At 47.6% G+C, this 22,697-nt stretch overlaps 1 protein-coding gene across 14 annotated transcripts in view; it reads left to right on the plus strand.

The window, feature by feature from the left end:
• WDR27 (WD repeat domain 27) overlaps positions 1-22,697 on the plus strand; it is a 1,147,516-nt gene that overhangs the window by 713,243 nt on the left and 411,576 nt on the right. For 13 of the 14 annotated variants that reach the window (XR_010176117.1, XR_010176118.1, XM_063917761.1 and 10 more), the window contains exon 20: positions 13,006-13,103. The exons of the other annotated variant lie outside the window; for it this stretch is intronic. Coding sequence is in view for 11 of the 13 variants with exons in the window: in XM_063917761.1 (XP_063773831.1) it covers positions 13,006-13,103 (98 nt within the window). In the remaining 2 variants the exon portion in view is untranslated. The remainder of the gene's footprint in view (positions 1-13,005; positions 13,104-22,697) is intronic. 14 annotated transcript variants of the gene reach the window in all.

The raw sequence follows: 22,697 nt of genomic DNA on the forward strand, positions 1-22,697 counted from the left end.
AGTGTATGACTTGTAAACTGTTTTACCCCTTTTCGATGTAACTAAAAGCTTGTTAGTAAAGGTGTTGGATCCTTAGCACGGTATCGTGTGTTCATTACATTGCAGAGGGTAATAGGAGCGTCTCGATCGCTCGAACAGCTTTAGTGTTAACAAGGTTAAGCAGCGTTATATCGCTACAGTGTTTCAGTACAAGGTTTACAGTATAAGAGTATCCTTTCTGTGTGTTACATTCAAGGTTTACTGATTGTCATCTTGTGAGCGTCTGCGCCGCTCGTGATCTCCTCGTGGTCTCGAGCGTCCGCTACGCTGGTAGCGTAGCATTACGGTAGTCGCCCGCCTATAGCGTGCTCGACACCAAGCGTAAGCTGTGAGCGAGCGTGCCGCATGTGCGTCTCGATCACGGCCGAGCATATGCTACGCTTAGCGCGTACCCTTACGGTACCCCATACGCCAATTGCGTACTGAGTCTCTTACCCATATAGTGAAGGTTATAAGATAATCATAATCAGCATTATCAACTTGGACGTGTTACATCGCGGAGCCTTACCGTACGATCGGAGCCGCGGCGGTTACCGCTCAGGTGTCTGGCGGGCCGTGGCGGTGCTGGGCTGCTGCGACGGGTCCGTATGCGGCGGTGAGGGGATACTCTGGCGGGTCCGCTCGTAGTAGCTGGAGGCTGCTGCAGCAGGCTTGCTGGCACTAGGGAGCAGCTTCTGGAGAGGCCAGGGGGAGTTCTGGTGGTAAACACTAAAATGTGTCTGCTGCAGAGGGGCGACCATATTGGAGACCAAAGCTTGAACCTATTGCACAGGCTCATTCTGTCCAACCAATCCAGGGAGATCTCTCCTCTTAAAAGGGAGCTGGTTCAGGTTATGGGTGCCAGTGCTTCAAGTTACTACTTAGGTGTAGGATCTCCAGCCCTGTGCTCCCAGGTTACTTCGGTACCTTGGTTACTCTCCAGCTGTGCTCTGACTCGGTCTTCCTGATTGCAGCAGTCCCGCCGTCCCTAACCTGATACCATCTGAGAGAGGCGTACTCGGTAATCTTGAGTCTTCAAGGATCTTGGTCGTCGATAGTTACAGTGCTCTTCAGCCTCTTTATCCAAGCAACAGCTCACATTCACAGTCCTTTATCTTCAAGTGTTCTTCAGCCTCGTTATCCAAGCCACAGCTCACCGTTCACAGTCCTTCATCTTCAGTGCTCCTCAGCCTCGTTATTCAAGCCACAGCTCACAGTCTTCAGTTTTCCAAGTCACAGATTACCACCCGCAGTTCATTATTTACAGTGATTATCCCATCTCGGTGACCTCCACTTCCATTGCTCCTGACCCATGAGTAGGAATTACATCCAGCCACCTCGTCCTCTTCCCTCGCAAGTGTCCGCTTCCTCAGGCAAACCTCAGTCGCCGGATCCTCATTTCCAGCCAAGCGTGATAGGACGACATACTGATCTTTTCCAGAAACCTCACGGAACATAGGATTCAGGTCAAGGAAGTACTTGACAGTCTGCGTAAGAACCATCTATACAGCAAAATCTCTAAATGCACCTTTGAAGTTCCCTCAATTCCTTTCCTCGGTTATATAATTTTGGGCACAGAGCTTCGCAACCACTCTCCTTGAAAACGGTGCGAAGATTCCTGGGCTTTGCAAACTATTATAGGAAATTTATAAAGGGGTACTCCACCATAGTAGCACCCATTACCGCTCTGACCAAGAAAGGCTGTAATCCAAGTCTGTGGTCTCCCGAAGCCATGGAAGCGTTTTCTCAGTTGAAATCGGCCTTTATGTCTACTCCGGTGCTCCAGCAGCCAAATCTTGAGAATCCTTTTTACTTGGAAGTCGATGCATCTTCGATGGGTGTCGGAGCTGTCCTTTCGCAGTACTCCTCTGATGGGAAATTACATCCGTGTGGTTACTGCTCTTGAAAGTTTTTGCCTGCAGAACGGAACTATTCCATAGGAGACCAGGAGCTTTTGGCAATAAAATCTGCTTTGGAAGAGTGGAGATATTTATTGGAGGGTGCTAAACATCTTATTACCATCTTTACCGATCACAAGAACTTGCTCTACATCAAGACCGCTCAATGGGGGTAATTCCAAGGTGATCTCAGCAGGAATTCTGTTAGCTATTGGGCAAAACCATGTGCACTGCAGGGGGGGGCAGATACAACATGTGCAGAGAGAGTTAGATTTGGGTGTGGTGTGTTCAATCTGCAATCTAATTTGCAGTGTAAAAATAAAGCAGCCAGTATTTACCCTGCACAGAAATAAAATAACCCACCCAAATCTAACTCTCTCTGCAAATGTTATATCTTCCCCCCCTGCAGTGCACATGGTTTTGCCCAACTGCTAAAAAATTTCCTGCTGCGATCAACTTGGAATTACCCCCAATGTCTGATTCCACGCCAAGCTAGATGGGCACTCTTTTTCATTCGGTTTTTATTTGATATTAAGTACCAGGCCGGGACTCTCAATGCAAAAGCTGACGCCTTGTCTCGCTCGCTAACCACCTCCGACGAAAAGAGTGTTGAAAAAAGTGTAATTCTCAGTCCTGTCTCCATCTCCGCAGCCCCCACCTCCCTAGGTCCTCCTCCTGGAAGGTCGTCCGTTCCAGCTGAGCTTCGCCTGAAGTTGTTACAGTAGGCTCATATCCAAGTTTTCCAGTCACCCAGGAGCACTAAAAATGTTTGAATTCTTACAAAGGACTTATTGGTGGCCCACCATGAAGAAAGATATACAGGATTACGTCAGCTCATGCCCTCAATGTACTCAACACAAGATTCCCCGTCTACCTCCTGCCGGGTTGCTTCATCCTTTGTCCATTCCTAGAAGGCCCTGGACCCATATCTCTATGGACTTCATCACCAAATTACCCCTTTCCAGAGGATATAACACCATCTGGGTGATCATTGATCTCTTCTTGAAAATGGCACATTTTGTTCCATTAACAGGTCTATTCACGGCTCCCAGATTGGCTCAATTGTTCATCCGAGAACATTTTTGGTTAGATGGATTACCACAGGTGGTGGTCTCCAATCGAGGGGTACAATTCACTGCAAGATTCTGGAGAGCAGTCTGTTCTGCTCTACAAATTAAACTCAAGTTTTCTTCTGCCCATCACCCACAAACCAATGCACAAACCGAAAGAGTCAACCAGGACTTAGAGACTTTCCTCCGCATTTATCTCTCTCCTTCACAAGACGACTGGGTGGAATTACTGCCCTTGGCAGAATTCGCCCATAATCATCAGTACCATACTTCCACAGACGAGACTCCGTTTTACATCAATTATGGATTCCATCCACGTGTTCCCGAATTACCGCATTTTCCTTCAAAGGATGTTCCTGCCATAACCTCCTCTCTACAGCACTTTAGTCACATCTGGAAAAAGGTTCATGCTAACCTCAAGAGAATCTCCATCAGATATAAACTCTTCGCGGACAAAAAATGGCGAGCAGCTCCTCAGTACAAGGTTAGTGACAGGGTATGGCTCTCCACTCGCAACTTTCGTCTAAAGGTACCTTCTATGAAATTTGCTCCGAGATTCATCAGTCCTTACTCTGTACTGCGAGTCCTGAATCCTGTTGTCTGCCAATTGAGTCTGTCCTCTCACTTTCGAATACCGAACTCTTTCCATGTTTCTCTTCTACTCCCTCTCATTCTAAATCGTTTCCATTCGGATTCTCATAGACCAACCGCAGTGGAGACCGAAGCTGGAACAGAATTTGGGGTCAAGATTATTCTCGATTCTCGTTACCATCGCAAGAATCTGCAGTATCTGGTGGAATGGAAAGGTTATGGACCTGAGGAGAGAAGTTGGGTGAAGGCTTCCGATGTCTCTGCTCACGACTAGAGATGAGCGCCTGAAATTTTTCGGGTTTTGTGTTTTGGTTTTGGGTTCGGTTCCGCGGCCGTGTTTTGGGTTCGAACGCGTTTTGGCAAAACCTCACCGAATTATTTTTGTCGGATTCGGGTGTGTTTTGGATTCGGGTGTTTTTTTCCAAAAACACTAAAAAACAGCTTAAATCATAGAATTTGGGGGTCATTTTGATCCCAAAGTATTATTAACCTCAAAAACCATAATTTACACTCATTTTCAGTCTATTCTGAATACCTCACACCTCACAATATTATTTTTAGTCCTAAAATTTGCACCGAGGTCGCTGTGTGAGTAAGATAAGCGACCCTAGTGGCCGACACAAACACCGGGCCCATCTAGGAGTGGCACTGCAGTGTCACGCAGGATGTCCCTTCCAAAAAACCCTCCCCAAACAGCACATGACGCAAAGAAAAAAAGAGGCGCAATGAGGTAGCTGTGTGAGTAAGATTAGCGACCCTAGTGGCCGACACAAACACCAGGCCCATCTAGGAGTGGCACTGCAGTGTCACGCAGGATGGCCCTTCCAAAAAACCCTCCCCAAACAGCACATGACGCAAAGAAAAAAAGAGGCGCAATGAGGTAGCTGTGTGAGTAAGATTAGCGACCCTAGTGGCCGACACAAACACCGGGCCCATCTAGGAGTGGCACTGCAGTGTCACGCAGGATGTCCCTTCCAAAAAACCCTCCCCAAACAGCACATGACGCAAAGAAAAAAAGAGGCGCAATGAGGTAGCTGACTGTGTGAGTAAGATTAGCGACCCTAGTGGCCGACACAAACACCGGGCCCATTTAGGAGTGGCACTGCAGTGTCACGCAGGATGTCCCTTCCAAAAAACCCTCCCCAATCAGCACATGATGCAAAGAAAAAGAAAAGAAAAAAGAGGTGCAAGATGGAATTGTCCTTGGGCCCTCCCACCCACCCTTATGTTGTATAAACAAAACAGGACATGCACACTTTAACCAACCCATCATTTCAGTGACAGGGTCTGCCACACGACTGTGACTGATATGACGGGTTGGTTTGGACCCTCCCCAAAAAAGAAGCAATTAATCTCTCCTTGCACAAACTGGCTCTACAGAGGCAAGATGTCCACCTCATCATCACCCTCCGATATATCACCGTGTACATCCCCCTCCTCACAGATTATCAATTCGTCCCCACTGGAATCCACCATCTCAGCTCCCTGTGTACTTTGTGGAGGCAATTGCTGCTGGTCAATGTCTCCGCGGAGGAATTGATTATAATTCATTTTAATGAACATCATCTTCTCCACATTTTCTGGATGTAACCTCGTACGCCGATTGCTGACAAGGTGAGCGGCGGCACTAAACACTCTTTCGGAGTACACACTTGTGGGAGGGCAACTTAGGTAGAATAAAGCCAGTTTGTGCAAGGGCCTCCAAATTGCCTCTTTTTCCTGCCAGTATAAGTACGGACTGTGTGACGTGCCTACTTGGATGCGGTCACTCATATAATCCTCCACCATTCTATCAATGTTGAGAGAATCATATGCAGTGACAGTAGACGACATGTCCGTAATCGTTGTCAGGTCCTTCAGTCCGGACCAGATGTCAGCATCAGCAGTCGCTCCAGACTGCCCTGCATCACCGCCAGCGGGTGGGCTCGGAATTCTGAGCCTTTTCCTCGCACCCCCAGTTGCGGGAGAATGTGAAGGAGGAGATGTTGACAGGTCGCGTTCCGCTTGACTTGACAATTTTGTCACCAGCAGGTCTTTCAACCCCAGCAGACCTGTGTCTGCCGGAAAGAGAGATCCAAGGTAGGCTTTAAATCTAGGATCGAGCACGGTGGCCAAAATGTAGTGCTCTGATTTCAACAGATTGACCACCCGTGAATCCTTGTTAAGCGAATTAAGGGCTGCATCCACAAGTCCCACATGCCTAGCGGAATCGCTCCGTGTTAGCTCCTTCTTCAATGCCTCCAGCTTCTTCTGCAAAAGCCTGATGAGGGGAATGACCTGACTCAGGCTGGCAGTGTCTGAACTGACTTCACGTGTGGCAAGTTCAAAGGGCATCAGAACCTTGCACAACGTTGAAATCATTCTCCACTGCACTTGAGACAGGTGCATTCCATCTCCTATATCGTGCTCAATTGTATAGGCTTGAATGGCCTTTTGCTGCTCCTCCAACCTCTGAAGCATATAGAGGGTTGAATTCCACCTCGTTACCACTTCTTGCTTCAGATGATGGCAGGGCAGGTTCAGTAGTTTTTGGTGGTGCTCCAGTCTTCTGTACGTGGTGCCTGTACGCCGAAAGTGTCCCGCAATTTTTCTGGCCACCGACAGCATCTCTTGCACGCCCCTGTCGTTTTTTAAAAAATTCTGCACCACCAAATTCAAGGTATGTGCAAAACATGGGACGTGCTGGAATTTGCCCATATTTAATGCACACACAATATTGCTGGCGTTGTCCGATGCCACAAATCCACAGGAGAGTCCAATTGGGGTAAGCCATTCCGCGATGATCTTCCTCAGTTGCCGTAAGAGGTTTTCAGCTGTGTGCGTATTCTGGAAAGCGGTGATACAAAGCGTAGCCTGCCTAGGAAAGAGTTGGCGTTTGCGAGATGCTGCTACTGGTGCCGCCGCTGCTGTTCTTGCGGCGGGAGTCCATACATCTACCCAGTGGGCTGTCACAGTCATATAGTCCTGACCCTGCCCTGCTCCACTTGTCCACATGTCCGTGGTTAAGTGGACATTGGGTACAACTGCATTTTTTAGGACACTGGTGAGTCTTTTTCTGACGTCCGTGTACATTCTCGGTATCGCCTGCCTAGAGAAGTGGAACCTAGATGGTATTTGGTAACGGGGGCACACTGCCTCAATAAATTGTCTAGTTCCCTGTGAACTAACGGCGGATACCGGACGCACGTCTAACACCAACATAGTTGTCAAGGACTCAGTTATCCGCTTTGCAGTAGGATGACTGCTGTGATATTTCATCTTCCTCGCAAAGGACTGTTGAACAGTCAATTGCTTACTGGAAGTAGTACAAGTGGGCTTACGACTTCCCCTCTGGGATGACCATCGACTCCCAGCGGCAACAACAGCAGCGCCAGCAGCAGTAGGCGTTACACGCAAGGATGCATCGGAGTAATCCCAGGCAGGAGAGGACTCGTCAGACTTGCCAGTGACATGGCCTGCAGGACTATTGGCATTCCTGGGGAAGGAGGAAATTGACACTGAGGGAGTTGGTGGGGTGGTTTGCGTGAGCTTGGTTACAAGAGGAAGGGATTTACTGGTCAGTGGACTGCTTCCGCTGTCACCCAAAGTTTTTGAACTTGTCACTGACTTATTATGAATGCGCTGCAGGTGACGTATAAGGGAGGATGTTCCGAGGTGGTTAACGTCCTTACCCCTACTTATTACAGCTTGACAAAGGGAACACACGGCTTGACACCTGTTGTCCGCATTTCTGGTGAAATACCTCCACACCGAAGAGCTGATTTTTTTGGTATTTTCACCTGGCATGTCAACGGCCATATTCCTCCCACGGACAACAGGTGTCTCCCCGGGTGCCTGACTTAAACAAACCACCTCACCATCAGAATCCTTCTGGTCAATTTCCTCCCCAGCGCCAGCAACACCCATATCCTCCTCATCCTGGTGTACTTCAACACTGACATCTTCAATCTGACTATCAGGAACTGGACTGCGGGTGCTCCTTCCAGCACTTGCAGGGGGCATGCAAATAGTGGAAGGCGCATGCTCTTCACGTCCAGTGTTGGGAAGGTCAGGCATCGCAACCGACACAATTGGACTCTCCTTGTGGATTTGGGATTTCAAAGAACGCACAGTTCTTTGCGGTGCTTTTGCCAGCTTGAGTCTTTTCAGTTTTCTAGCGAGAGGCTGAGTGCTTCCATCCTCATGTGAAGCTGAACCACTAGCCATGAACATAGGCCAGGGCCTCAGCCGTTCCTTGCCACTCCGTGTGGTAAATGGCATATTGGCAAGTTTACGCTTCTCCTCCGACAATTTTATTTTAGGTTTTGGAGTCCTTTTTTTTCTGATATTTGGTGTTTTGGATTTGACATGCTCTGTACTATGACATTGGGCATCGGCCTTGGCAGACGACGTTGCTGGCATTTCATCGTCTCGGCCATGACTAGTGGCAGCAGCTTCAGCACGAGGTGGAAGTGGATCTTGATCTTTCCCTAATTTTGGAACCTCAACTTTTTTGTTCTCCATATTTTATAGGCAGAACTAAAAGGCACCTCAGGTAAACAATGGAGATGGATGGATTGGATACTAGTATACAATTATGGACGGACTGCCACGGTTAGGTGGTATAAAAAAACCACGGTTAGGTGGTATATATTGTAATACAATTATGGATGGACGGACTGCCTGCCGAGTGCCGACACAGAGGTAGCCACAGCCGTGAACTACCGCACTGTACACTGGTTGATAAAGAGATAGTAGTATACTCGTAACAACTAGTATGACTGACTATGACGGTATAAAGAATGAAAAAAAAACCACGGTTAGGTGGTATATATTGTAATACAATTATGGACGGACTGCCTGCCGAGTTCCGACACAGAGGTAGCCACAGCCGTGAACTACCGCACTGTACACTGGTTGATAAAGAGATAGTAGTATACTCGTAACAACTAGTATGACTGACTATGACGGTATAAAGAATGAAAAAAAAACCACGGTTAGGTGGTATATATTATAATACAATTATGGATGGACGGACTGCCTGCCGACTGCCGACACAGAGGTAGCCACAGCCGTGAACTACCGCACTGTACACTGGTTGATAAAGAGATAGTAGTATACTCGTAACAACTAGTATGACACTATGACGGTATAAAGAATGAAAAAAAAACCACGGTTAGGTGGTATATATTATAATAATACAATTATGGATGGACGGACTGCCTGCCGAGTTCCGACACAGAGGTAGCCACAGCCGTGAACTACCGCACTGTACACTGGTTGATAAAGAGATAGTAGTATACTCGTAACAACTAGTATGACTGACTATGACGGTATAAAGAATGAAAAAAAAACCACGGTTAGGTGGTATATATTGTAATACAATTATGGATGGACGGACTGCCTGCCGAGTTCCGACACAGAGGTAGCCACAGCCGTGAACTACCGCACTGTACACTGGTTGATAAAGAGATAGTAGTATACTCGTAACAACTAGTATGACTGACTATGACGGTATAAAGAATGAAAAAAAAACCACGGTTAGGTGGTATATATTATAATACAATTATGGATGGACGGACTGCCTGCCGACTGCCGACACAGAGGTAGCCACAGCCGTGAACTACCGCACTGTACACTGGTTGATAAAGAGATAGTAGTATACTCGTAACAACTAGTATGACACTATGACGGTATAAAGAATGAAAAAAAAACCACGGTTAGGTGGTATATATTATAATACAATTATGGATGGACGGACTGCCTGCCGACTGCCGACACAGAGGTAGCCACAGCCGTGAACTACCGCACTGTACACTGGTTGATAAAGAGATAGTAGTATACTCGTAACAACTAGTATGACACTATGACGGTATAAAGAATGAAAAAAAAAACACGGTTAGGTGGTATATATTATAATACAATTATGGATGGACGGACTGCCTGCCGAGTGCCGACACAGAGGTAGCCACAGCCGTGAACTACCGCACTGTACACTGGTTGATAAAGAGATAGTAGTATACTCGTAACAACTAGTATGACTGACTATGACGGTATAAAGAATGAAAAAAAAACCACGGTTAGGTGGTATATATTATAATACAATTATGGATGGACGGACTGCCTGCCGACTGCCGACACAGAGGTAGCCACAGCCGTGAACTACCGCACTGTACACTGGTTGATAAAGAGATAGTAGTATACTCGTAACAACTAGTATGACACTATGACGGTATAAAGAATGAAAAAAAAACCACGGTTAGGTGGTATATATTATAATAATACAATTATGGATGGACGGACTGCCTGCCGACTGCCGACACAGAGGTAGCCACAGCCGTGAACTACCGCACTGTACACTGGTTGATAAAGAGATAGTAGTATACTCGTAACAACTAGTATGACTATGACGACGGTATAAAGAAAGAAAAAAAAATACCACGGTTAGGTGGTATATAATTATACAATTATGGATGGACGGACTGCCTGCCGAGTGCCGACTGCCGACACAGAGGTAGCCACAGCCGTGAACTACCGCACTGTACTGTGTCTGCTGCTAATATAGACTGGTTGATAAAGAGATAGTATACAACAATATACTACTATACTGGTGGTCAGGCACTGGTCACCACTAGTCACACTGGCAGTGGCACTCCTGCAGCAAAAGTGTGCACTGTTTAATTTTAAATTAATATAATATTATGTACTCCTGGCTCCTGCTATAACAACCTGCAGTGCTCCCCAGTCTCCCCCACAATTATTATAAGCTTTTATACATTGATGTGCAGCACACTGGGCTGAGCTGAGTGCACACAGACTGAGTCACACTGTGTGACTGCTGTGTATCGTTTTTTTCAGGCAGAGAACGGATATAGCAGAGAACGGATATATTAAATAAAAGTTAACTTAACAACAACTGCACTGGTCACTGTGGTAAACTCTGTCTGCACAATCTCTCTCTCTTCTAATCTATTCTAATGGAGAGGACGCCAGCCACGTCCTCTCCCTATCAATCTCAATGCACGTGTGAAAATGGCGGCGACGCGCGGCTCCTTATATAGAATCCGAGTCTCGCGAGAATCCGACAGCGTCATGATGACGTTCGGGCGCGCTCGGGTTAACCGAGCAAGGCGGGAAGATCCGAGTCGCTCGGACCCGTGAAAAAAAAAGTGAAGTTCGTGCGGGTTCGGATTCAAAGAAACCGAACCCGCTCATCTCTACTCACGACTAGTTCGGATCTTTCATTCCAAGCATCCAACGAAGCCAGGAAAGTGTCCAGGGGCCACTCCTAGAGGAGGGGATACTGTCATGAACAGGGAGCGGCGGCCGCTGTGCTTACCCCTTCGGATGCACTGGATCTCCGGGTCCTGGTGTGCCTCCAGCAGTCCCTCTGTCCGTGGGCGCCGCCATTACGCCCAGTGTCCATGAGAGTGCAGGGGCCGGTGACGCAATCAGCTTCCCCCACCAATGAGAGGAGAACAGGAAGTTCAAAAGAAGACGCCGGGCAAAGCCTCCGGCGCCTGAGTATCATCGCTGCACTAGCTACCTCCAGGCTCATGCTGCAGCTCTCTGTGCTCCAGTGTTTCCAGCTCTCTGTGCTCCAGTGTTTCTAGCTTCACAGTATGTTTCCCAGCGTTCACCAGTCATCACTTGTTTCTTCATTCAGTGTTCTTCAGCATCGTTCACCAGTCATCACTCATTTCTTCATTCAGTGTTCCTCAGCATTGTTAACAAGTCATCACTCATTTCTTCAGTGTTCTTCAGCATTGTTAATCAGTCATCACTCATTTCTTCATTTAGTGTTCGTCAGCATCGTTCACAAGCCATCACTCATTTCTTCACTCAGTGTTCTCCAGCATCGTTCACCAGTCTTCACTAATTTATTTAAGTGTTCTTCAGGATCGTTCACCAGTCATCATTAATTTCTTCATTTAGAATTTCTCGCCATTGTTCGCCAGTCATCATTTATTTCTTCATTCAGTGTTCTCCAGCATCGCTCACAAGTCATCACCCATTTCTTCATTCAGTTTTTCTCAGCATCATTTTCAAGCAGTAGTTACTTATAAAGCTGCATGAGGAAGACTTACATCCGCCCATCTCTTTTTCGACCCAGCTACAGTTGCTCTTCCCGACCATCGGAAGAATACCGAGTACCCAACTCCCTCATCCTAGGTCTGTGACAATAATTGTATACTTTTTTTTTTAAATAGTATCTTAGACATGAGAATGTTCCTGCACCAGAGCCTCACATTATTACTCATTTCTGTTGCTAATGTTAAGTCCTAGCCCATCCTATTTTGAATTTGTCTATACAGTATATGGACAGAGAGGAATTGTCATAAATGGGCCCATCCAGGGTAGTAACTAGGAGTGTGCCAGTTTGTGCTGTCACCCAGGGCATAGTCATTGGCCCAAGGCACCTGAATTTGGCCTGCTGTGTTTCTAGACGGCACCTTGCAGTGAAAGCTCTTAGGCAGAGCCGCTTGAAGCCTGTATTCTTAAGGACGCCCTGAGCAGTGCTCTACCTCCAAGTGCTAGGTGCGACACCCTGGGGCCAAACGTCTTTCGTTCAGCAACAGTAAATATAGTAGGGTCCAGCAGTGGTTGCAGCGCCGACCACGCTGTGCATGAAGTGTGTGTGTGTGTGTTGGGGGGGGTGCTTACCACTTATATAAATGTTATGCTGTATGTAATATATGTGCATGTGTCTTGGCTGGTTATCCTGGGGATATCGGCTGCACTGTGTGTACTACAGCCACCATACAGCACCCGGGACTTAGCGTTAGGATTCAGTCTCCTTCTAAGCCTGTCCCCAGACTCCTGTGAAACTAGCCAATGGGAGTCTGGAGGCGGGCTTAAAAGGAAACTGGGTGCCTCACAGTGGCTGTAATACACACTGCGCTGCTGATCCCCAGAATATCCAGCCAGTACATATATTACATACAGCATAACATGTATGTATATATATGTACTAAGCAGCCCCCGCACGCTGTGTGGTTGGTGCTGCAGCCGCCTCTTGTTGTGATGTGCCCATTTATGTAGTTGGTGTGAGTCTCTACCTCAGCATAGTGGACTGTGATGTTAAGGACAGGTAATCCAAGTGTATTAAAAGCTATTTGATGCTTTTGACGTCTTTACATTTCAAATATTTCATGTACATGCAATACATTTTATTTGACTCATTTGTGTTTTTACTATATTTGGAAATACAGTAATGCATAACTGATTCTAGCACTCAAGTAGTTAAAAACAAATAAACAGCTAGAGAGGAGAATGTGTTTCTATTAGAATATGTTTATCATTTAGACTAGCACTTGCTGTTTTCTATTTGAAAATAAATTATGAGTTTGTTCCTCATTTATTTAAATTATAACATGAAAGTTACACTTATAACATGAAAGTTACAATAAAACATACCGTACTAAATATTTTGTACTTTTTATTTTTAGGTATAAACAAAAAAGCATATGTAAACCAGTACAGAAGTTGCAGATGGACTCAGCAATGGAGATTACTGGTCTGTCAGCTGTGAATGATTTTTATTCCTGTATCCTTTTTTAAAAGAAAAAGTATAATGCACGAAATATATATTAATACTTTATTCATGAACAATGAAAATGATCCAACAGACCTCCAGTTGCTTTATTACTGTGCATATGGGGCCCGATTTAGACCTGATCACTGCTGTGCTGTATGCACCGCAATGCGCACGCCCTTCACCAAACAGCGACAGGATGGTGCGAAAATTTCGATTGCATGGCTGTTCGCAAGGTGATTGACAGGAAGAGGACGTTTGTGGGTGGTAACTGGCCGGAAAAACACAGGCGTGCCCAAGTGTTTTCAGAGTGATCCGCACTGTAGGAGGAAGTCCCGGGCTACACACACACTGCACACTATGGAAAAAAACATTTGATTGTGAGTGTGATGTGAACGGATTTGCAGCTGTCCACTGACTGAGGGACATGATGCGATCGCACACTTGCACGGGGTGAATTTACACTTCCCTTGGGTTGCGACTATCTGATCGCTGGACTGCAAAATTAGCAGCACAGCGATCAGGTCTGAATCACCCCATGATCCCTCATATATACAAGTAAGAGAACAAACACATCTTTCTATCTCTCACTCTCTGTATGTGTATGTGTGTGTGTATATATATATATATATATATATATATATATATACAAAGGAAGTCCCACACTCTCACCCAACACAGATAGCGGCTGGGGTGCCAATCAAAGCCTAGCCCAATCAAGAGTCAGACTTATAGTACAATACAGAGTTCCTCCACATACAGTGGAATAACGATAGCACTCTCCAGACTTGCGTAATTAGTATAAACACCAAATTTAATCAAGGAATTGGTTCCATCAAACTACAAGTCACAAAAATTGGAAAGGGCTCACCAACGTTTCGGTCCCATGATAGGACCTTTCTCAAGGTAGTTTGCCAGTCAACATAGAGTCCAGTACAACAGCGGCATTATCAGCAGCACATAATAGGAACCAGAAAATCTGTATATTCACACAGGGCCAGACTGCTTAGCTGGCACTTCTGGCAAATGCTGATGGGCTGGTGGGTCGGTCCTGTCAACAGAGAGCTGGGAAGGCCGCGTGCAGCACAGCTTCCTGCTCCCTGTTTTGTCTTCAGCCGCCCGTAGTGCCCAATGCTAAGCAGTTTTTTCACACCCCCACACCTCCGACCAGCGGTACGCCCCCCTGAGCAATTACCGTGTGCCCCTTTTATGTTGCGCGTGCCCTGTTGCTAAGCAGTAAGGGGGAGTGCTCACGAGTCCATGCCCCCTGACTTACGGCATACCCCCATGAGCAGTGTCCACGTGCTCCTTTTAGGTCGTGCATGCACAGATGCCAAGGCCGAAAAGTGTCCCAAATCCATTCCTGTATATATTTAAATGCTCATGCAACTTTTTTGATCCTCACATAGCCTTGTTTAATCTATAGTGAACATTAGACCAAATTATGTAATTGTAACCCCTTTAAAAACATCATCACGTGTCGTTTTAATATTCACTGTGACTTGAGACAGAAATGTTGCTTGTGCACACCCAGTGCACATTAAGTTTCTCCTCATTTTTTTGATTTGTCTATTTGTTCAAGATTGAACATGTAAGCATGTGCAAAGACATTAGCAAGTGCTGGGGTGCTTGTATTTTTTATTTCTGCTGCGGGGTACACTGGGCTCCACAAGGAATGGACAATGAGGTGTAGAGTAGGATCTTGATCCGAGGCACCAACAGGCTCAAAGCTTTGACTGTTCCCAGAATGCTTAGCGCCGCCTCCTATATCACCCCGCCTCCCTGCACAGGATCTCAGTTTTGTAGTTGGTGCTGCAGTAGCAGGCACTTAACAGAGGGGCTGCTCCAGGCAGCCCTAAGAAGAGCTTTTTTCTGAGGAAAAAAGTGAAGACTTCAAGGGCAGCAGCAGTGTTACATGTCAGTGGACATTCACGGCTGCAGCTCCGGCTCTCCCAGCGGCGCTGTACACTCCCGAGCCCTTGTTGCCGGGTAACTACAGCAGGAGGCTCCGGTTTTCTTCTTGTCAGGCACACACGACGGGGGCTCTCCGGGATCGCGTGGCCGAGCTTCGGGAGGTGGTAAGTGGGTCCCGCTTGCGGGACTCGGTCTTTATCGCGATCCGGCGCGGTCAGTGGGAGGTGGGCCACGCGAGCTGGCGGTGGACACTGTGGCAGTACAGGCGATCCCACTAGATCACCAGAGCATGGGACAGGTCAGGTTTTCTCTATAAACCGTTTTATTAGAGCCCACAGTACCCGGTGGTTTTGCCAGCAGGGGGATAGAGCTTGGACCTGAAGCCCCTCCCCCAGCCCCAGGGCGCCATTTTCTGCAAATGTTCCTGCCCTGGAGCTGCATATCTGTCTCTCCCTCACTCCCTGGCAGTGTCTGCGGCGCCATTATCCCTCAGCTCACTGTTCCTGGGAATGCTTGGGCAGATCCTCCTATGTAAAGCCGCCTGGTTGTCAGTGCTGTGACTTTACAAGACACTTAAGTATTCTACCTGCCTTTTTTAGTCAGTGTTAGTTAAGAAAGAGTGCACTTAGTCAGGGTTTCCTAGTACAATTACCCTGTGATATACATCCAGTTCTTACTGTGTACTGTTATATCTATTGTTATATAGCTGTGTAAGCTAGTTCAGTGCAGTATTATTGTTAGTAATAACCTCTGCATTGTACAGACTGTGACTATTTGTGTGTGCATTTGATAGCTGAGTTGTGTCCATTTCGTGTTTTTCACTCAGCCTGCTATCCCTATATTCTATAAACCTGAGGGGGATTGGTGCGTCAGGTTTTATCTAATATAGGATTTTCACAAAGATATACTGTATTACGTATTTTTCTCTGTGATTTAGTCACCATATCTCTCCTTTATCTCTGCTGGTGCTGACTACACTGCGCAGGGGTTTGGGCTAGAGGTATTGTGCTGCTGACAAATTGTACTGTGTTACTAGATACTGCAAGTTATATCATGTGTGCTTCTGAGGGTAACGGTTCTGGGGCTGAACACACTGCCTGTGTTGCTGAAGCCGCTGATACCTATGAGGAGAATATAGCAGCTTTGGGCTCTGGTTCTGGACGCTCCTTGCTCCCCAGTGGGACGGTGGCAACGGGGCCATATAATGACCCGCCGTGGGCCGCTTTTTCCACGCTTCTGCATACGCTAGTTCATAAACTAACACCCCCTATGGGACCCCCAATGCCGGTGCAACCGTTTGTGGTCCCTGCAACTAACCCGCCATGGGCGGACGATTTATCTGCTCAAATAAAGAAGTTGAACCAGTCCCTGACTACTAAAAAGTCTGACCGTCGCTCGCCTACGTCCAAGGGGTCCTCTAAGCGATCGCTTGTCTCCTCACAATCCACTGCTGTCACTGACACCTCGTTGGATGAAGACGGCACTTACACTGACCCCACAGGTACTGACTCAGATACGGTTGATGGGGAGGGTGGTTCACATGTGGATGTTCCTAATCTTTTGGAGGCTATTAAGTTAATTTTACAGATTACGGATGATCCCGATCCATCCGTTCCTCCTAAGAAACCAGATAGGTTCAAGCGTCAGAAGGTGATTAAACAAGTTTTACCTCACTCTGACCACCTAATTGATATACGTCAGGAACCCTGGGAAAACCTGGGTATGAAGTTTGTGCCTCAAAAGAAGATGCTGGATCGCTATCCCCTCGCGCCGGAGCTGTCTAAGAATTGGGAAACGCCTCCTCCAGTGGACTCACAAGTGGCTAGGATGGTGGTTTCCTCAGCTCTACCGGTCACCACCGCCACGTCTCTAAAAGAGCCTACGGATAAACGTGTGGAGGGTTGTCTGATAGCGATTTACACCCTCACGGGTGCTGCACAAAGGCCCACTATTGCAGCTACTTGGGCTGCAGAGGCCATTGAAGTATGGGCTTTGGAGTTAGATGCTGAAATCTCCTCTAACCATGCTAGACAATGCTTGTCTTATATTGTCACAGCTTCTCGTTATATTAAAGAGGCGGCTTCTGATGCCGGTATCCTGGCAGCCAAGGCCTCTACTACGTCAGTCCTGGCTCGCCGGATATTGTGGCTGAGATCCTGGTCTGTGGATCTGGGCTCTAGAAAAACCCTGGAGGTACTCCCTTTTAAGGGAGATATTCTGTTTGGGGAGGATTTAAATAAGATTGTGGCTGACTTGGCTACTGCCAAAACTGCCTGTCTGCCAAGTACTGCTCCTTCTGTGTTGAAGGCTAAAGGTACTTCCTTTCGCCCCTTTCGTCCTTCAGGTAAAGCAAAAGGTCAGGCCCGCATTTCCAAACCTGGTAAGCCTAAGCCCAAAAGAGCCTGGGTGGCCCGTCAGCCAGCTTCCAAGACAGATAAGCCTGCCGCATGACGGGGCGGGCCTCCCTCTGGGGGATCCCAGGGTGGGGGGCCGGCTTCTAGGGTATACCCAATAATGGTTGAAGACCACTTCAGATGCCTGGGTACGGGAAGTCATCACTCGGGGTTACGCCATAGCCTTCAAAAACCGACCCCCTCATCAATTTTGCCAGACAGATGTCCCGTTGGACAAGATAAAGGCAAACACTCTACATTAGGGTGGTACAGACCCTTCTGAATACAGGAGTCGTAGTACAGGTGCCTCTTGCGCAGAGGGGCCGGGGGTACTATTCTCCGCTGTTTCTAGTCCCGAAACCGAATGGGTCCTCCCGGCCCATTCTCAACCTCAAGGCATTGAACATGTTTGTGAAGGTTTCCAAGTTCCGAATGGAAACCCTTCGCTCTATAGTCCTGGCCTTGGAACCTGGGGACTTCATGGTCTCCCTGGATATACAGGATGCTTACCTGCATATTCCTATAGCAGTGTCTCATCCGCAATACCTGAGATTTGCGATTGGCAACTGCCATTACCAGTATCGGGCATTACCTTTTGGTTTAACAACGGCTCCGCGAGTCTTTACAAAAGTCATGGTGGTGATGACGGTGGTACTCCGCCGTCAAGGGGTCAGGATACTGCCATATATGGACTACTTGTTAATCCTGGCAAATTCCCCAGAACTTCTCCTGCGTCATCTAGATGTGACGGTCCGGTTTCTGCAAGCCCACGGGTGGCTCATCAACTGGAAGAAGTCATCCCTGATCCCTGCTCAGAGCATGGTGCATCTGGGAGCACTATTGGACACTCACAACCAGCGGTTGTTCCTGTCTCAGGAGAAAGTCCTGAAACTTCAGGACAGGATTCGTTGCTTCCTATCTCGTCCGCAAGTGTCGATACATTCGGCGTTGCAGGTGCTGGGCCTCATGGTGTCAGCATTCGACATGGTGGAGTACGCTCAATTTCACTCTCGCCCTCTCCCAAGGATGATTCTAGCCAAATGGGACGGCCTGCCTCACCGTATCAGGTCTCAAATGATCTCATTGACTCTGGAAGTCCGTCTGCCGCTGCTCTGGTGGCTCCAGGGCCAACAACTGTGCAGGGGCCGTCCGTTCTGGATATCCGACTGTGTCCTGTTGACGACAGATGCCAGTCTAAGAGGTTGGGGCGCGGTCCTGGAGCAACACTCCCTTCAGGGGCGGTGGTCCAAGGAGGAGTCCCTCCTCTCGATCAATATTCTGGAGTTGCGGGCGGTCTTCAATGCCTTGAACCTAGCCCAGCATTTATTTTAGAACCGTCCTGTTCAAGTACAGTCGGACAACGCCACCACAGTGGCTTACATAAATCATCAAGGCGGCACTCGAATCCGCCTAGCAATGAAGGAAACCTCACGGATTCTACAGTGGGCAGAACGCCATCTACCGGCCATATCGGCAATATTCATTCCGAGAGTCCTGAATTAGGAAGCGGACTTTCTCAGTCATCAGGACGTGCATGCTGGTGAGTGGGGCCTCCATCCAGAAGTGTTTCAACTCCTAGTGGAAAGGTGGGGCCTTCCAGACGTAGATCTGATGGCGTCTCGACACAATCACAAGGTTCCGGTTTTCGGAGCAAGGACAAGGGATCCTCAAGCAGCATTTGTGGATGCGCTGGCGGTACCGTGGAGGTTTCGGCTGCCGTACATGTTCCCTTCGTTGTAACTCCTGCCCAGGGTAATTCGGAAGTCCAAGCAAGAAAAGGGAATTCTGCTTCTCATAGCTCCAGCGTGGCCCAGACGGCACTGGTTCTCAGACCTGCAAGACCTATCGTCAGAGCGTCCAATTCTACTTCCACAATGCCCGGACCTCCTTGTTCAGGGCCCCTGTGTCTACCAGGACCTAGCCCGGCTGTCTTTGACGGCGTGGCTCTTGAAGCTTCCGCCTTAAGGGCTAAAGGGTTTTCTGAGGCGGTCATTCAAACTATGTTGCGGGCCCGGAAACCGGCTTCGGCTTGGATTTACTATAGGGTCTGGCATTCTAACTTTGCTTGGTGCGCATCTAACGATTATGACGCTTCCAAGTTTAGTGTAGCCAAGTTATTGGCTTTTCTTCAGCAGGGCCTGGACTTAGGCCTGCGTCTGGCCTCCCTCAAGGTTCAAATATCTGCTTTGTCGGTGGGGTTTCAGAGAAAAATTGCGACCTTACTTGATGTGCATACCTTTACTCAGGGTGTGTTGCGTATCCAACCTCCCTATGTCCCGCCTGTGGCTCCTTGGGACTTGTCGGTGGTTTTGGAGGTGTTACAAGAGTCTCCGTTTGAACCTCTTGGTTCAGCTGACCTTAAGTGGCTTTCCCTTAAGGTGGTGTTTCTGCTGGCTATTGCTTCAGCTAGAAGAGTGTCGGATTTGGGTGCCTTGTCCTGTAGTTCCCCATATCTGATATTTCACCGTGACCGGGCGGTTCTTAGGACTCGTCCCGGCTATCTACCTAAGGTGGTTTCTTCGTTCCACCTTAATCAGGAGATTGTAGTTCCGGCACTTGTTTCTCCTGATCTGTCTCCCAAAGAGCGGCCTTTGGATGTGGTACGGGCTCTCCGTATCTATGTGAAGAGAACTGCTCCTATTAAGAAATCTGATTCTCTTTTTGTTGTGTTTGGGTTTCACAAACGGGGCTGGCCTGCTCACAAGCAAACTCTGGCCAGATGGATTAGAATGGTGATTGCACATGCTTATGTGAAGGCTGGTCTCTCTGCTCCTGATCACATTAAGGCCCATTCTACTCGGTCTGTTGGACCTTCTTGGGCGGCCCAACGTGGTGCGACCATTGAACAATTGTGCAAGGCGGCTACGTGGTCCTCTGTGAACACGTTCATAAGGTTCTATGCCTTCGATACTGCCGCTTCCCAGGATGCTTCCTTTGGACGCCGGGTTCTTGTGCCCTCTACAGTGCGTCCCCTCCCATAAGGAACTGCTTTAGGACATCCCCATTGTCCATTCCTTGTGGACCCCAGTGTACCACGCAGCAGAAAACGAGTTTTATGGTAAGAACTTACCTTTGTTAAAACTCTTTCTGCGAGGTACACTGGGCTCCACAAGGCGCCCACCCTGACGCACTTAGCTTCTTTGGGTTGGTATGGCATTAGCCGCTGACACGTCTCCTGTCGTGAGAATGCGGTGTTGTGGCTACTAACCGTTGTCGTCTCTTTTCCTGCTACTGCATTGGACTGGTTAACTAAAAACTGAGATCCTGTGCAGGGAGGCGGGGTGATATAGGAGGCAGCGCTAAGCATTCTGGGAACAGTCAAAGCTTTGAGCCTGTTGGTGCCTCGGATCAAGATCCTTCTCTACACCCCATTGTCCTTTCCTTGTGGAGCCCAGTGTACCTCGCAGAAAGAGTTTTAACAAAGGTAAGTTCTTACCATAAAACCCTTTTTTTCTCTTACGTCCTAGAGGATGCTGGGGACTCCGTAAGGACCATGGGGTATAGACGGGCTCCACAGGAGATAGGGCACCTAAAAAGAACTTTGACTATGGGTGTGCACTGGCTCCTCCCTCTATGCCCCTCCTCCAGACCTCAGTTAGATCTTGTGCCCAGAGGAGAATGGGTGCACTGCAGAGAGCTCTCCAGAGTTTTCTGTGGAAAAAGAATTTTGTTAGGTTTTTTATTTTCAGGGAGTCCTGTTTGCAACAGGCTCCCTGCATCGTGGGACCGAGGAGAGAGAAGCAGAGCTGGCTTGTCAAGTTGGGCTCTGTTTCTAAGGCTACTGGACACCATTAGCTCCAGAGGGAGTCGGAACACAGGTCTCACCTGGGGTTCGTCCCGGAGCCGCGCCGCCGTCCTCCTCACAGATGCCGAAGATAGAAGCCGGGTGAGTATGAGAAGGCAGAAGACATCATAGGCGGCAGAAGACATCAGATCTTCATGAAGTAAGGCGCGCAGCGGTAAGCTGCGCGCCATTGCTCCCATTCACACACACAGAGCAGCACTGAAGGGTGCAGGGCGCAGGGGGGGGCGCCCTGGGCAGCAATAAACCTCACATTTGGGCACTGACAAGGTAGATTAGGCTGCTGGGCAGTAATTCTACGATCCCCCGCCATTTTCTATAAAAAAATCACAGGGACCCAGAGGCGTCACTAGGGTTGGTGTCACCCGGTATGGTGACTCATGGTGTCACCCCCATGGACCGCCTTCTGTATCACACCACACGGAACCCTTAGTAATGTTTTTGTACTAGTTTTTGAACTGGGGGTCTGGGGCGGTGGTGCAATGTGTCTAAATGCTCTACCTGGCGCAATGTGTATAAGGGGTTCTACCTGTTGCAATGTGTATAACATGCTGTACCTGGTGTAATGTGTATAGGAGGTTCTACTTGGTGCAATGTGTATAACGTGCTCTACCTGGCGCAATGTGTTTAGGGGTTCTACCTGGTGCAATGTGTATAACGTGCTCTGCTTGGTGCAATGTGTATAAAGTCATCTACCTGGTGCAATGTGTATAATGTGCTCTACCTGGCGCAATGTGTAAAAAAAAAAAGTGTAGTTATATATATGTACACAATTTAAAAAATAATAATACTGGATTTTATATATATATATATATATATATATATATAGTCCATGGAAACAGCCCGGCACTCCGTTGTCCCCATAGGGGTATCGCTCCGGTGCCCTATTAGGGGTATGGTGGCCCCAATATGCAGAATAGAGGGTAACGGCGGCACTCAGAGTCTTTCACACCCAGGTAAATCAAAGCAGAAGGTGCATTTATTAGTCAACGGGCCCCCTTCCTCAGGACACTGCTATGTGGTACTGTAATGTTTTATAGATGTGGTCACATAGGGCCAACGTTTCGGGGCTCGTAGCCGCTGCCTTTATATATATATATATATATATATATATATATACATACAATAAACACAGATAGGGTATTGTGGGGCGACCTCCGGTGTCGTGAATTATATAAACCAACTATAATAGTATGTAAAAAGTATAAAAAATATTTATTAAACACAATACTTACTGTTTTTAATAAATATGTTTTATACATTTTACATACTATTATAGTCGGTTTATATCATTCACGCCCACAATACCCTATCTGTGTTTATCATATATAAATTTCTGCAGGCGACTCATCCACCGCTTGCTTATACTTAATGTTGGAGCAGACACCCCAATATATTTAAGTGGGGGGCGTGTCAATTGGAAACATTGTGTTAACTGGTATACTGGACATGTTTCTGGCGCTGAGAAAAATCTTTGTGTAAAAAAAATATACATGT

This window comes from Pseudophryne corroboree, chromosome 4 (genome assembly GCF_028390025.1).
Source record: "Pseudophryne corroboree isolate aPseCor3 chromosome 4, aPseCor3.hap2, whole genome shotgun sequence".
NCBI lineage: Eukaryota > Metazoa > Chordata > Amphibia > Anura > Myobatrachidae > Pseudophryne > Pseudophryne corroboree.